Source organism: Tachysurus vachellii, chromosome 6, assembly GCF_030014155.1.
Source record: "Tachysurus vachellii isolate PV-2020 chromosome 6, HZAU_Pvac_v1, whole genome shotgun sequence".
Taxonomy (NCBI): domain Eukaryota; kingdom Metazoa; phylum Chordata; class Actinopteri; order Siluriformes; family Bagridae; genus Tachysurus; species Tachysurus vachellii.
Window position 1 is genome coordinate 16,072,724 of NC_083465.1, and position 15,577 is coordinate 16,088,300.

The 15,577-nt window shown below is 37.3% G+C and overlaps 1 protein-coding gene across 1 annotated transcript in view; it reads right to left on the reverse strand.

Annotated features, from left to right (window-relative positions):
• Positions 1-143: 143 nt before the first annotated feature.
• Positions 144-15,577, reverse strand: part of parga (poly (ADP-ribose) glycohydrolase a) — a 27,445-nt gene continuing 12,011 nt past the window's right edge. Inside the window, exons 10-18 of the mRNA XM_060872542.1 lie at positions 12,155-12,234; positions 12,005-12,065; positions 10,270-10,345; positions 7,635-7,782; positions 4,786-4,864; positions 3,659-3,767; positions 3,227-3,332; positions 1,792-1,920; positions 144-1,037 (exon numbers count right to left, since the gene is read on the reverse strand). Coding sequence (XP_060728525.1) covers positions 874-1,037; positions 1,792-1,920; positions 3,227-3,332; positions 3,659-3,767; positions 4,786-4,864; positions 7,635-7,782; positions 10,270-10,345; positions 12,005-12,065; positions 12,155-12,234 — 952 coding nt within the window. The 3' untranslated portion in view covers positions 144-873. The remainder of the gene's footprint in view (positions 1,038-1,791; positions 1,921-3,226; positions 3,333-3,658; positions 3,768-4,785; positions 4,865-7,634; positions 7,783-10,269; positions 10,346-12,004; positions 12,066-12,154; positions 12,235-15,577) is intronic.

Genomic DNA, 15,577 nt, shown 5'->3' on the forward strand with positions numbered 1-15,577 from the left:
AATTCTGATAACCAGTGGAAAAAATAATGTATTTAACGTGGACCTGGGTTTCACACAACTATAGCTAATAATGACTATTGCTGATAAACGTTATATTTAGATCAAAATGTCAAACTTCTTAAGAGCAAACAGATTAACTGAAAGGTGTTTAACACATTTAATTGACAATATTAAAATATAATACAACTGAAAACGATTCACAACCTTTAAATAGTAGTTTTAAATCAAGGAAATAAACAAAAAACAAAACAAAAACAAAACACTCGAGCATAGAAATCTTAATAAATTGTTAAAAAGTACATGCCGAGCTAATCAATTCAATATTGCAACATACCATTATACTGCAAATGCAAATTCTTTCACTGAACAGTTACAGAATTTCCTTTATTGTGTAAAATTGAACATATATTGAAAACTGAATTATAACAATACTTTTCTGAACCCCAAAATATGTCTATACTTTTTCATAATCAAGTGAATCTCAGCGTTTTTAAAGTTTTCATGCATACATTGTGATCTATATGGTTCTACCATAGAGTATAGAATCTGCTTAAGTGCCCTACTAATAGTCTTCCAGTACAGATTAATGTTTTTTTTTTGTCAACTAAATTTAAAACAAACAGTTCAACACCATGTTGTAAATCTGGCTACGAATATTTCTCTGGTATACAGGGAAACACAAATACCCAGAAAGCAGGAGAACTGCTGCTCCACTCTCAGAGCCAAACATTTAGTGTATTGTGACTTGAAGCATTTCCTTTGCTCAATAACGGCATAGAGATGTCCATCACGTCTCAGAAAATCACCTAAAAGATCTTTTCCTAAAGAAGAAGGAAGCACTAAGGATGCATGTCAGTTCATGACAGGCCAACATTAATGTCCATCTGGAGGAGAACTGGATGCTGCAGTGGGCTCAGGAGGAGGATTTGGGCTGATCTGATGATAGATGAAGCCGTAAAGACTGACATCGGGCCTCTGACTGTGACTGTTCTTCACCACCATATTAAAGTACTGCTTCAGGAGGCCATACAGTTTACCTAAAAACAGTGAGAGAGAGAGAGAGAACTCAACAAGAGCATCATGGAGTCTGAACATCAACCATAAAACAAACAAATAAATTAATAAAAGCCAGCAGGTCGTGGTGAAAGTTCTGAGCCGATTGAGTGCAAATATAGACAGGCAAACAACCACTGCAAGGCTTGAGTCATCCAACTCATTGGATTGTGTCCTTTCTCTATTGTCGGTCACTTTAAAAGCATCTACTAAGTTAATAAATAAAAAAAAAGCTACAAATTGCCAGATCTGATAGACTATATGATAAGCAAGGAATAAGAGCAGATCACAAATTCCTCTCGTACCACAACAATTTGCAACTGATTAATTTTTTTAATGAAAGAGCAACATTATGGGCCTACAGGTATTTCTCTGGTTTCAGAGCATATGGCTAGTAATGGAGACATTCATCTTCACACTGATGGCTGGGTTTTTCAGAAAACACTGTATCCAACAGGACAAAGACAAATCAACAGAAAGTAAATAGTATATGAAGTTTGTTTAACTAAAAGTGAAATATTCATTGGCGTTTGGAAAAAGATTAGGCAAGTACGGATTTGTGTGAAAGGATTTGCCTGCATATTTATGGTCTTTATGAAGGTTAAGCAAAATCTGAACATTGTAAGTTTTTAATATTGAAGTTTTGAGAAAAAAATGCCTTTGTTTCAGAAAGCTTGCCCTGATTTCAGAGGATCAGGCCTGTTTTAGAATGGCTGCCATGAAAAACCGTGTTCTTACCCACTGTCACGTTTTTATCCGTCAGAAACGTGTGCAGTTCATGAACGTCCCTCATGAGAGCACAGTCGCCGAACGTGAAATAGGCCACATCTCTACCAGCCTCTGCTGCTGCCATTAGCTGCAGCAAGGCTGCAAATACAAAGTCACATGTCATTAAACTGTATTAAGATTCACAAACCAATCAGTGCTAATGCACCATATGCTGGGGTGCACTGGCTAAACATTCATACGCAACTGCTTAATGTAATAACATTCATTATTTAGAGCAATCCAAAGAATAAGAGGTACATTTTATGGATCGTCCACACAAACGTATTATTATTACACACATACATTACTTAAGAAATAATAAGGAACTGGCTTTCATTTTTTTTGTTCCAAGCTCTTAGCTTTAGAAAATATGAGTGACAGGTCCTTTTTTAAAGGTAAATAATCCACAGCTAACATTCCTTATTAAGACATTCAATCTTAGTCATCCAGCATCAAACAGTCTGCGAATACTTTAAATATTTTAAAAGGCTTGATACAGCACCCATTGATTAATGAATAACATGCTAATGAGAACTGCTGCTTACAAAGTAATCTGTAATACCGCCTTCCCTTGACATAGAAATACTCTTATGTATAAGTAGCTAAAATGGGTAGTGTAAAAATAACTGTATATTAAGCTGCATTTCTAATCCTGCTGGTAAAAGAGCCAAAGCCGCGAGGGATTATGGTACAGAAAATAGAAACTAATTTTCAAAGGTGATGATCATTTCACTTACAATGAGACTATAAAGACTAGAGAGAAAACAACGTTATAGCCAAGGCTGAACAATCAAACGTTTAAGTGGAGCATTTGTCATACTTGTGGCAACTCATTTACTGGTGAAGCTGATCAATATAAAGAGAGTTGTAATTACCTCTTAACTAGATAAATAAATGAGTGAGAGTCAGGTAATTAGATTAGATAAAGCAGAAGAAAGCTCCTTTTTAAATCTCTTGTTTATAGAAACATACACTAAGTAGCCTGGAATAGAAAGCACATGACAGGGATATGTGACCAAGCAGAAGAGCTTTCATAAGTGCCTGACTCGAAATACCATATTGACATTCTATAATTGAGTTTTAATTAACCAAGTGAAGTAGCTAATGTGACATTTTAAGTAAATATTGACATTCTGTAGATAATAAAAAGACTTTAATAAGTACTTATGATAGCTTCATGAAATGATCATGATTCAAATGATTGCTAAGAACCAGGAAGCAGCCCTCTGGAGGTGCTGATAACATCCTCTTCATTCAAACATCACACTTTATTCACGGCTGACGCTATTAACATTATACACTAAGTGGAATTTTCTTTAATTCATCACTCCTTAATTGGTGATGTTCAATGTGAAAACCAGATGTTCAATTATGTAGCACGCCCTGAGCCAATTAGCTGCTTTACCTTTGAGTCGTGTGTCTCCCCGGAATGCACCACATCCCCAGTTTCCTGTGGCAATGGCTGAGAGATTCTGGGGGTCTACACCGTGCCGCACAAACCCACAGTACGCCTGACAGAGAAAGAAAGCGCGCACACGCACACAAATAGTAAGCAGCAGTAACCCTCTGGGAAAGTAACCATGGGGACATGCAAAAGTGGATGCACAGACAACTCTGGAGCATGAACACATAAAACATGCAGGATCCTCAGAAGGATTACAGGTCAGGATGCTGTCAAATTCTGTTGATCATATTTTAGGCAAAGGAGACGATGGAAACACACAATTACCTTTATCAAAAATGCAGGGCAGAAAGAACAGCAGCTCAATCACAGCTGTAGTTCACTTATTTGCAAAAGACAGACTAAATTGATTTACATCCAAAACTCACTACTGACCTTGTTGAGTTCCCTTGTGAATTTCTCAGGGTGGAATTGCTCCATGTAGTGTCTGTACTTCAACGCATCCACTGCCACAATCTCTGTACATCTTCTCTGCCACTCATCCCTGAGCAGGAAGGAAGGGCATTATGATCAAACACTAAAAATGGCTCTTATGGTAGATTTACAGGGCAGGGGAGGACAAATCATTAATTCATTTAGCTAGCCCACTGTTCAAGTGAAAACTCCAGAGTGTGCTTGGTTAGTCCCATGTTATGACTGCCCAGGTGTCCAATAAACTAGACTAAAAAGCTGCAACAAAAATACTTTAGCTCCAAAGTATGATGAGCTAAATGGAAAAAGCAGCTGCTTTGTACCACAGAGACATTCTTATAATCAAATGAAAAAATGTTCTTTGCGAAAGTCATTAGGAAGGATAAGTGACAGAAAACATAATGTTAGTTAATGTTAAAATCAATAGCCAAATTAACCTGATCGTCTGCAGGGCAGCTGTGAATAAAATAAAATAAACAAAACAAATCAACACACAGTACTAACACCGAAGCCTAATCTGACTGTCCAGAATTTGTCCATCCCTGCTGGATTACAACACCAAAACACCATTATCTAAAACAATGAAACGTCATTATCTAAAAACAATGTGCTTCAGTCTTGGAGCTGAACCTTTTATGCAGGCATGACACGCTCAGCTCAAGAATCCAGATTTCATAGGAGATAAACTGTGCTATGCCAATCTGTCTCTAAGTATGTTAAAGAAAATCTAATTCGAATTTTGTGGTCTTTAAATTTTCTGCAGAATAGATCTACCTGAAGCCAGCCTTAATTCTGAACCTTTAAATTTGACTTGCATATGACATCCATGACAGAGGCTACTTTCAGTTGTATGCTCCGTGTTATACATGTTTATCCTGCTTGACATTACGAACAAACAAATAATGAATACCGATGAATAATCTGACAAGAATCAAAATATTCCCTATTTATGTTTTGTGTACATAGACATATAAATGGAACAGGCCTATACAAGTGGTCAGGCTAAATATTTTTTCAGGCTGTAATTTAAAAGTTTAATTGGAAAAGTAAAAAGGCCTAGCGTTTGATGACATATCTACTCTACTGATTACCTTGGTGTCTCATCTTTGTGGTTGGCCTTCCATCTGTAGCTATCTGCATAGCCAGAGTACTTACTGTACTGCTCAGTGCCTGCACACAAAGAAAACAAAAATAAAAAAAATATTAAAATCCTTTTAAAAACACTTTGCTGCCAGCATCTTGCATCAGGTAGAGGAACCGTTTTAATCAACTTTTTTTTAAAAAGTGGTTAATATCAAACAAAGCAATCAGCAGAGGTCATGGCTAAAAATGTTTTACTTCCAGCAGCCAAAGTAGGGCCCACTAGATTAAGGTATTGATGGCATATGGTGCATTCACTACATGGACTCAATAAGCCAGATGAGCTGCATTTATTAAAAATAATGGTTAGAATGCTCAAGAACTCAAGAAGAAGGGGGATTTTTTTTTTTCAGAAGAGATATCAAAGTTGTAGTTTTTGTTTACCTTTTCCTTATTATTAAAGTCATCGGCAGCTGTTTTGGGGTAAGAGTAGGTGGGTCATTCTGAAGAGCTCTGGCTAAAGTGTACAAAAGCATGTCCTTATTTATTTAATCATTAGTGTGTGCAGCTGCTCAACAATCTGACTAAAGCCTAGTATCTCAAAAAAATGTGTTTTTTTTGCATCATGTTTTAGAAAATGACATCAATTATCAGATTATTTGGGATGCCAATGACTGAAACTTATCACTGTGTCTCAAAATATCATCTGTAATTCAAAATATGACAGTGATTCAAAGTCTTAGCCCATTTGGTAAGGCACACGTTACAAAAAAGCAATAAATGCACAAGTTTGATTCCATGCAATAGTGCCATGGATCCAACTCTGAATGAATGAATAACTGGATCAAGGTGAAAAGTGATTCGGACCACATTCATTCATTCAGGTGATGTCTGTGGAGGCAACAAGCTGATCCAGGAGGACCTGCAGACATTACCAAGCTAACTGTAACGTATAAACTGTCCAGCGGCCTTGGGTCTGCCCTGAGGTCCTGTAAGGTGCCCAAACCACTGAGCTCCTCACCTAGTCATGCCATGCAACCTAATTTACACCACTAGTGTAGTTTTATTGCTTCTGTCATTATCCAGAACTTGTGACTATCTTGTGGTGACTTAATCAGACAAAGAGTGACCCTAATGACCCCCATGAAAGTTACAAAGACTACACAAACCCTGATGATTAGGGTAACCATAACCGACCTCTGTGTCCACACTGGTGTTTGCATACATAACCCACATGGGCTCAGGCCAAAAGGGCAACATTAACTGTCCAACTGTATCTAATTATCTTCATTATCTTTACATGATTTAAATATTTTCATTGTTAACATGTGACCCCGACAACACAGGACATACAGGTCCTTCTCAGCGGTCAGCTGAATCTGAGTGAGTGGGAGATGACATGGGTGGATGAGGAATAGCTTGATCTTATAACAGAAGCCAGCCTCTTCACACGCCTGTGAGCAGGACATGCAAGACTGTATACAACCTCTCCCACTTCACATTCTCCTCCACAGAAATCATTTATCTTCGTTTCAAAATCTGCCCAGCTAACAGGATTAATCAGATAGAGAGCTCTCTAAAGTCTAGCTTTCTCTCTCACCAGTATTATTTCATGAAGTAAAAGTTTCATTGTATCTTAAGAGAATCACAAAGACTAATACAGAATGAAAGGCAAAATAAAGCCAAATATTTCATGCATAAACCAACGTTAGATGTCGACATATTTATACGATTTCTAAAAACAGATAAAGATGTCTAACATAAAACAAGTGAACAAAGTGCAAAATAGTAGCTTATACATTATCTTGGTTAAATTATTCCTAGTTACTGCTGTTTAAAACTCAATCACTAAAGGTGCACATACAGTAAACATGATGCTAAGCATGTAGCTCGATATCCATGGTTATGTTGGTACCAAAAGATAAAAAATTGAATCTTGTTAGACAGACAAGATGAAGTACTGCTACATACAACAACTGAGATTTAGATCTAGTCCATGTACCGCCCATCACCAGATGTTTCTCAGGGTACAACTAGCTAATGATGGCAGGGTTTGAGTCCCTCTCACACACCCACAGCAGCAGCAGCAGGCACCGTGTTGTGATGTGGAGGCTGTAGTGAGAGATTGATGTGTTTAGGATGCAGGACACTAACTCATGACCTAGGCTTCCCTTCAGAGCTTCTGCTCAGTAAAGGAGCAGCTTCTACAGAGTGGGGAGGGTGTGTGTAGTGTGTTGACTCAACACAGTGAGTTGAAGGGTGAAAAATAAGGCAATTCGGCTAGGGAGAAATGAGAAATAACAGGGCAGCCTGGAGTGAATCAATGTAATGGATTTACGTTCAAATTGGATGGAGAAGGGAATGGACGAAGAATGAATGGAACCCAATGAATACATAGGCCTCAGTGAGCAATGGCAAATAACTTACTAAGGAAAAAAATTACAGATGGTCAACTCAATTTACGGAGAGAGAGAAGTGCTGAATACTCGATGGTGGTACAGGACGAATAACTGACTGAGTGCTGCTTATGTAAATTTTGATTAATTGCTATATCACCAACAAAGTTTATCAATGGTAAAATGAAGCTGGAATATCAGATTGAGGAAGTGTTTACAGCTGAGGTCGAATTAAACTACTAACCAGACTATTAAAGTACAATTCAGGGAAAAGGAGCAGACCGCTGCCTTGGAGGATGAGATTGATCAAAAGAATAAAGAAGTAAGAAAGAACATCAGGAAAGGAGGAGCAGATGTGTGTGTGTCTCTGAAGCAAAGGAAGATTGAGAGACAGGGGAGCAAGAGACAGAATAAAAGAAAGAAGAGATGAAGAAAAATTGTGTAAAATCAAGTCATTTGTTTACCTGTGATGATAAGGCACTCGTTGTGTTCCAAAGCCTCAGTAAAAAGACGTGAGACGATAAGTTCTGGGTTGATGAGAAAACGAATCTCCTCCTGAACCAACCCTAGTCCTGTTACCCCTCCTCCTACCATTCTGTTAGCAAAGTCCACCTGTAGAAATAAGACACATACACACTTAGAGTGGCAACAGAAACAAAGATCATTATTATACATTTCTACACCATGATCAGCCGTCCTGAAGACAATCTGAATTTGCTTCCTTTTCATTTCATTTTCTTTGTACCCTACGTAGGGTAATGTCTATACATGCAAAGTGTAGAACTTCTGAAATTCTGAAGTTCTACACTTTGCATGTATAGACATTACCCTACGTAGTACCCTACGTTTGATTTATGAAACGTTCACAACACCACAAGCAGTGACCCAAGCACAGATGATCAATCAGCTTCAGCTGTGTGGACATGAGCTCCTGTAAGATTATTTATCCACGTCAGATGCACAGGACAAACCAGTTTAACCACATGTACATCTCATTTACATGAGGCATGTACAAGTTTAATGCAAGAGTTATGGCAGTAAGGCAATGCATTCAGTATTATTCTTATCCATTATACGGGGGAGTAAATCAAACATGAATCTTGTCCGTCAAACTGATATAGAGGTGGCTGTCATGAATAAAATGATTCTTTTCTGCAGCCTTAAAATGTTACATTAAATCAATAAAATCACAATTTTTTGTAATAAACTCCAAAAAACAACAGTGATGTCCACAGTGAGAGGCTAAATAGTCCAGTTGTGTCTTTCCAGGACTTTGCCTCTAGGTTAGTGATGCTTGGTGCCAAATGACTGATTCACATTTACAGAATTTGTAATTTCTCTTATCTTTTAGATAATATATTTGAGTATCATCATGTACATATACAGACAGACAGACACACGCATACAGACAGACAGACACACGCATACAGACAGACAGAAACACGCATACAGACAGACAGAAACACGCATACAGACAGACAGAAACACGCATACAGACAGACAGAAACACGCATACAGACAGACAGAAACACGCATACAGACAGACAGAAACACGCATACAGACAGACAGAAACACGCATACAGACAGACAGAAACACGCATACAGACAGACAGAAACACGCATACAGACAGACAGAAACACGCAGACACACAGAATTTGTTGGCGGTGTTGTCTGAAAGGTGCCATTACTAATCATTAATAAGGGACTAAGGGTTCCTGGATTTTGCTGCAGCGTGAAGCTGTTCTGCAATAGAGGGACAGGAGCAGGCCATGCTGCTGGCTTGTCTCACTGATCAGGTGACTCAGTTTGGGGTTGGGTTGCTGAAAATCTTTTCAGCACCACTGACAGACTGTCAAGCCCTTCCCTAACTTCCAGAAATACCACCAATCTGCCCTGCAGGACCGCAGACCCACCCCAGTGGGATCTTCCAGTGTTGCTCATGTGTGTTCATCAGCTGTCAGCATATGCTCTATCCGGACAGAGGAGAGGGGAGAATGGGTGAGCTGGCATGACAAAGGTAGACACTCTGGCTGCAGTGGTGTCAAGATGCCGAAACGCAACGTTGGGGCGAGACTGGAGATCACATCAACTCTGACATCATGTGACAATACAAAAACTGAAGTGAACACATAACACATCAGCTGTGGTTCAAGAGCAACAGAAAAACACAGCAGAAAACAGCTAAAGCAGGAACATGTCCGTTTATGACATTTAGAATTTAAACACTAATACAGCTGATAAAGAAACTTTAACAATGTTAGACCACAACTTTCATGTTTGACATTTACGTAAGATACTACAATGCCGTTAAAGCATCTTTGTTGATTGAAAGAATACACACATTACAGGGAATGATTTACAATACAAAGTGATTTTTTATATTAGTAATGAATCCATATTTATTAAAAGCTAAATCTCTTGTTACACATTGGTACAGTGTACTGTAGAAATATTTGTCAGTGTGACTTCTGCAAAAGAACGAAGACAAAGTCTAAAAATGAGCTGCATGCCTGTTGAGTACAAACTTAATATAACCGTTATATACATTATTTATCCAACTATTCTGACCATATCTCTAGCCATCACAACTCTGGACTACGATGCTTCCTTATATTAAGGTAAACTAAATAAATTATGTGTAAGAGCAATAGTTATAAGGCAGTCAACTTTTATACAAAAGTTGCCTGAAATCTTTCATGAAGCTTTTGATAACTCAAGCATTCGTACATTTTTCACGTGGATGAATCTGTGGGTACGTGATAAACTGAGCAGTCAAATGCTGCCCATGGTATATGACAAAACCACAAAAAAGAAAGTGTATCATGAGTAAATCTCTTCTGACTGCTTCAAGGACTTTTACTGTTTATGGATTTTATTGACAGAATTAAACATCTACTCCAAGACCTTCATTAAAAATATAATTGTTTTTCAGTATGGGGAAATATTTTCTATGATAAGCACATTTACCGAGATGCTATGCAGATATAATGTTGAAACCAGATTTAAGACAGTCCCACCTTTTGAAGTGAAGAGTATATCTCATGTTTATTTGTTTAGGAGAATAAGGCGTAACCTATGCATACAGTAAAGTGCTCACTTGCAGCATGCCGTATCCCTGATCCTCAATGGTCCCCTCGAAGGAGATATGAAGCCGTGTGAGCCGGGTAGCCAAGCTAAAAAGGAGAGAATTACAAGAACCCAATGTCATATATACAAAGCAGCCCAGTCATCTGGCAACCTAAATCACTAGATCTGCTATAAATATTTGGAGAAGAGGACAAATGAGTTAACTATTTATTTTGACTTTACATAAAATGTATTTGTCTTGAAATCATATGGAAGTTGTTCTGGGTCTCACAGTGCTGGGTATCTGATACCAATGGTTAATAATCTATTAGGTCCTTAATGGAAAGCTTTGCTAGAACTTGTATACATTCAAGTGAAGAAAAGGGCAGACTGATGAGTAGTAAAGTCAAGGTCCAGCTATTCCCCAACACACTAATCAAAACTGCATAGTTAAATAGTTTATCTTATTTAAGGGCATCAGAAACAAAGCTGAACATTATCATCATCAATATCATGTGAAATTCTCTCGTTTGGTCACTAAAGGTATCCCTCCAGGGTCTATAATAAGCTCTAAATAGTTCTCTGTATTTATTACTTTATTCGGTGCTATGAACCTTTTTTTTCATCTATAATCCATGTAACTATCTTATATGCCTTCCACTATATTAATACCATTTTCCAGCATGTGTTTATATTTAACCTCGAATTTGCAATAAACACCTTTAAGCAAAGATCATGCAGTTTGGGATGTTGGGAGCTGTAGTTCTTCTCCCTCTTTAGACCACCACAAGCTAAAAAGCTACATGCAAAAGTGCCCTATAGAAACTTGACCCCATTTACCATTCTGCTACATAGTCTGACACAAATGCTCATCAATGCATTGTACCCTGCACTCAAATAGCCCTCCGTACATATTTACTACACTATCAACTGGTTCTCTTTAAAAGACTCTTTTTGGTCAGTTCCTTCCTTACTTATGGCACATGGGAATGATAAGGTCAATGCAATACAAGGCCCTCTCTCTTTATTTAATTAAAAGTTTCCAAATCCAATGCCATTTAGTTTGCCATCATATTGGACTGCTGTTGCAAAGAACACTGGAATCCCCCTGAAGGGGAAAAAAATACTGAAGAAAAAATGTAATTAAAGCTGAAAATGTTCATTCCTATTTTTGTACTTAATATCAATTCTTACTTCAGCTCTTTCAACACTATGCAAAATTTTACCCATACACATAAATCTTACCCATACTCCAACATACAAATCTGTAAATTATGATACAAAGGAGACGGCTGGAAAAAGTCAATATTGGTTGTGATTAACTATGAATGCAATAAAACCTTTGCTCAAGTTACTAATGGAAGCTGTAAGACTGTAGCCTAGGTTTTTATGTGATTCCAAGCACAAGTAGTTCAGTGGTCTGAGATTTTAATAAGCTAAAAAGACAGACAGATCAACCTGATGTAAAGTAGATTTTTACTTCCTGCTCCTTCACTCAGCTTCCAGGCTACACTGCCTGGGGAAGCAATTGGCCTGAGAGTCTACACAGTGCCACGCTTCATTTATCAAGCGAGCAGTGAGTTTGAAGGCATGATCTCTCTGAGTGGATGGCAAAAGATATGAGTGAGGCTCTTAAACTGGTTCACATTTAAAAAATATATATATAAATAAATTTTAAAAAAAAGAGTATTTTTGCTGCATAGGTCAAACACTCATTTTACATTTCCTACAGCAAATACTACATTTGTATTAATATTTAAAAGTACCTTTCCCATTTAGGAAAACTGTTTAGGCTTTGTCTTGTAAATGTCACGAGACCAGTGGGCTCTGAAGGTGAAACAATAAACATGTAAGTGCAAGACTCAATAATGTGAAAATGTACAGATCATTTAGTTTAGTCTGAATGCCAGGCTTACTTTCAGTGGTGACTCTTCGGAAATAGCAAAGAAGAGTTCTGAGTTTTTCAATCTTCTGATGGGCCGATCCCTCAAACAATCTGTAGGCAAAAGAGACAAAACAGACTCATAAAACATCTCAAATAGAACAATGTAGGGGAAAATGAGAGTGGCATCATGAGACAAGATTCTTGTCCTCAGAGACGTCCACACTGGGTCTCATTTCCCACAGACACACACATGACCAATTCTAATGCTTGTTCGTGGAGCACACGTCTCCTCACTTAGGACAAAAATCATGGGGCTGCGGTCCTCAGGCTAAACGATGCACTTATGTAACACTGCACAAAAAAACGACAGCCAGAGGAACACAACCTCCTTCTCTTAAAAGCCATTAAGGAGCTGCTGGTCTGCTGTAGTAGTCTGAAATAGCCAGACTAAAAGTCTTCCAGTTTGGCTTTCTGTATTCAGAACATCATGGTCTTCAAGCTAATCATGCAATAGGATTTCTTGCTTCAGCCAACAAGAAGTGATGCTTCGTTCAAAGAATATAAGAACAAAAATAGAAGAGAAAATAGCTTAATATAATAAGGAAAACAATCTGCTGCATTAAAAACCCTTCATGGAGAAAGAAAAAAAATGATAGAATTGGTTTATGTACATGGTTCAGGTCTTTAAAAAACAATTCATAAATACAGACTGATTAAATACAGCCCTTTATTTAGTCTCAGGATATGTCATTTATTGTAACACCAAGACATGTCAAAATTGTATTGGCAGTAATTGAAAATGATAAATTGTACTAATTTAATACATTTTAAAGATTCCTACAATAATGATTTCACTTATTTATTCTTTTATTCATGGTAGATCAGAAGCCTATCCCAGCATGCACTTGCCTTGAAGAAAAGATGATGGTGCATCGCAGGACACTGTACAAAAGGAGGGAGTGGGGGAGAGAACCACTGTACTGGCATGCCAATATTTAGCATAATATAACTACATCTCTGAGTGCCCGTCTATCCAGCATGTCTTAGAAGAAGAAAAAAAAAGAAAGACATTGACAGGTCTGCCAAATAAGCAATCTCTAAATTGCCTTGTGCTTGACCGTCGTGCAGCATGAGCAAATAAGTAAACTGATGGACAGTCATTCAATTAGAGTGGGCTGCACCATAATGATCTGCATGTCTGGAATCTCTACTGTCTTTGGAAAGCCCTTCTCCTATTGGCTGGCTCTTGCCATGGAGCAGAATAAGAATCTGATGCACTGACTGAAGTCCCTTTGCTGTGCTCATCTAAATAAGCCATCTGACTTAATGCTGCAATCACTCAGGCAATCGCAATCCAACTCACTTTAGCCATCTTTAGCCAGGGGAGATAAAAACCCAAAACAAATAAATGACTATAACGGGAATATAGGGGACTGCAGCAGTGTCTGGCTTTCTCCATGCAGTCTGTGCAGTGTCTAAGAGAAAGTACTCTTGCTTGATGGATGCAGATTTCTTTCTGTGTAATATGAATATCGCTCTTCACCAAACCATTTTTACACACAGAGCAGAGATATCCACCAAGCCAGGGACTTTATTTCATTAACTTAAAACTAAAGGTGGTATATAAGATTTCATAAGAAACTGGATAAGGTCTAACAAGAAATGTGTAAGCAGTGCTGGTATCTAATGATATCTTAACAGCATTTTAACCCATGTGAATTCAATTAGCCTCAATATTATTGCAAACAGACACACAAAACATGATCACCTGAGAACAATGTAAAAAAAAAATAATAATAATAAAAACAAAGCAAAACTGTTAAAACTGTCTGTAAAAGTAAAACTGTTCTCCATTAAAAAGCAAAAATAAAAAATAGGTGAAAAGGTTTCATAAAGAAACAGTGGACAGGCGTCTGACTGCTATTTGTTGAGACCTCAGTAACATCTCTATTAAGGTAAATTAATATACTGAGCAAACAAGATAATCTAGTTTGTTAGGATGGCACTTATCTGATGCCTGGTATACCAGCAAAAACTGCCTGGAATTGAATTTGGAAAATAAATTTATCTTTGGAAATGTTTGCATATAAATATACTTGACTTTTTTTTTTTTTAAACAACAGACTTTATTGGTGAACCGTTTATTGGTGGTTCTTGGTATCGGCTGACAATTAAGGTTTCATTTGCGGTAACGTACCAGAAAAGAAAAATGGTATAGTGCCATATTTATATAAAAAGTTTCATTTACATTATGGCCACAATTTAGGCTGCTTGAGATGTATTAAATTTCAATGTACACAATGAGCTACATGGATATGACTAATATTACACTTTACTTCAATCTTGCAAGAAATGTACCGGAGTCCCCAGTATTAACCGATGTTATCTTCAGCTCTTCTGTAGGAACAGTGGAAAAGTCTGTTTGCTTTGAGAATCCACTGGAGACCTCATTAATTACAACGTTTCACAGCATATCACGTTACAGGCAAATGACACAATTATTTAATATGAAGCCAACTTCATATTAAAAAATAACTATCATGACACCTCAGTGGTTCTGAATTTAGTAAAACAAAGGGCAGCAACTTCAATACAATAAATAAAAGGCTTACTGACTTACTACTTACTCTGCTGCTGATATTAAATAGAAATATGACCATACATACAGCATGAACAAACTATACATTTTCTGTAAGAGATGGCTCTCTTATAGAAAATAAATGAATATAGGTTTGAAACGATTCCTAGAGTATTGCGAATACTAAAAAATCATCGTAAACAAACTGTGTTTCATCCTTTTACTGTAACTACACATGTAGCACTGAGTTTCCCCGTGTACGGTTAATACTGACACACAACCCGCTAAACTCTGAACACGTGATTAAACACAGACGCTGCAAAGTGAAAAATAGTGGAACGGTGGAGAAAGCGGTTAAGGGGCGAGAAGAAGATTCAGTACAAAGAAAACGACAAAGTTTCCAAAAATTTTGTAATAATTTCAAACCAAAACAAAAAGAAAACTCCGTACAGATTGAACTGGCGGACCACAAAAGTCCGACCACAATGCCCAATGAAGAGCTTATACAACTTACACAGCGCAAAATTTGACGTTAAAAAAAGACGTTATTGCCGTTAATTCGACATTCCACCAGAGAATGTAATATGGCAATTAAATGTAGTAAATGGGTTTAGTTTTCACAGTTATTAATGTATGCAATATTACTTCACACATATTAATGTATTCAATTTCAGCAATAAAAATATTCATTTTTCTAAAAAGAATTAAAAATTAGTTGTTCCATTTGAGAGATGCATCTAATTTTCTCTTGCATATATAGCATTCGTCTTTAATAAAGAAAAAGTACTTCTTAACTGATTACTCGATTAATCGCTGGAATAATCGATAGAATACTCGATTACTAAAAGAATCGATAGCTGCAACCCTAAATGAATA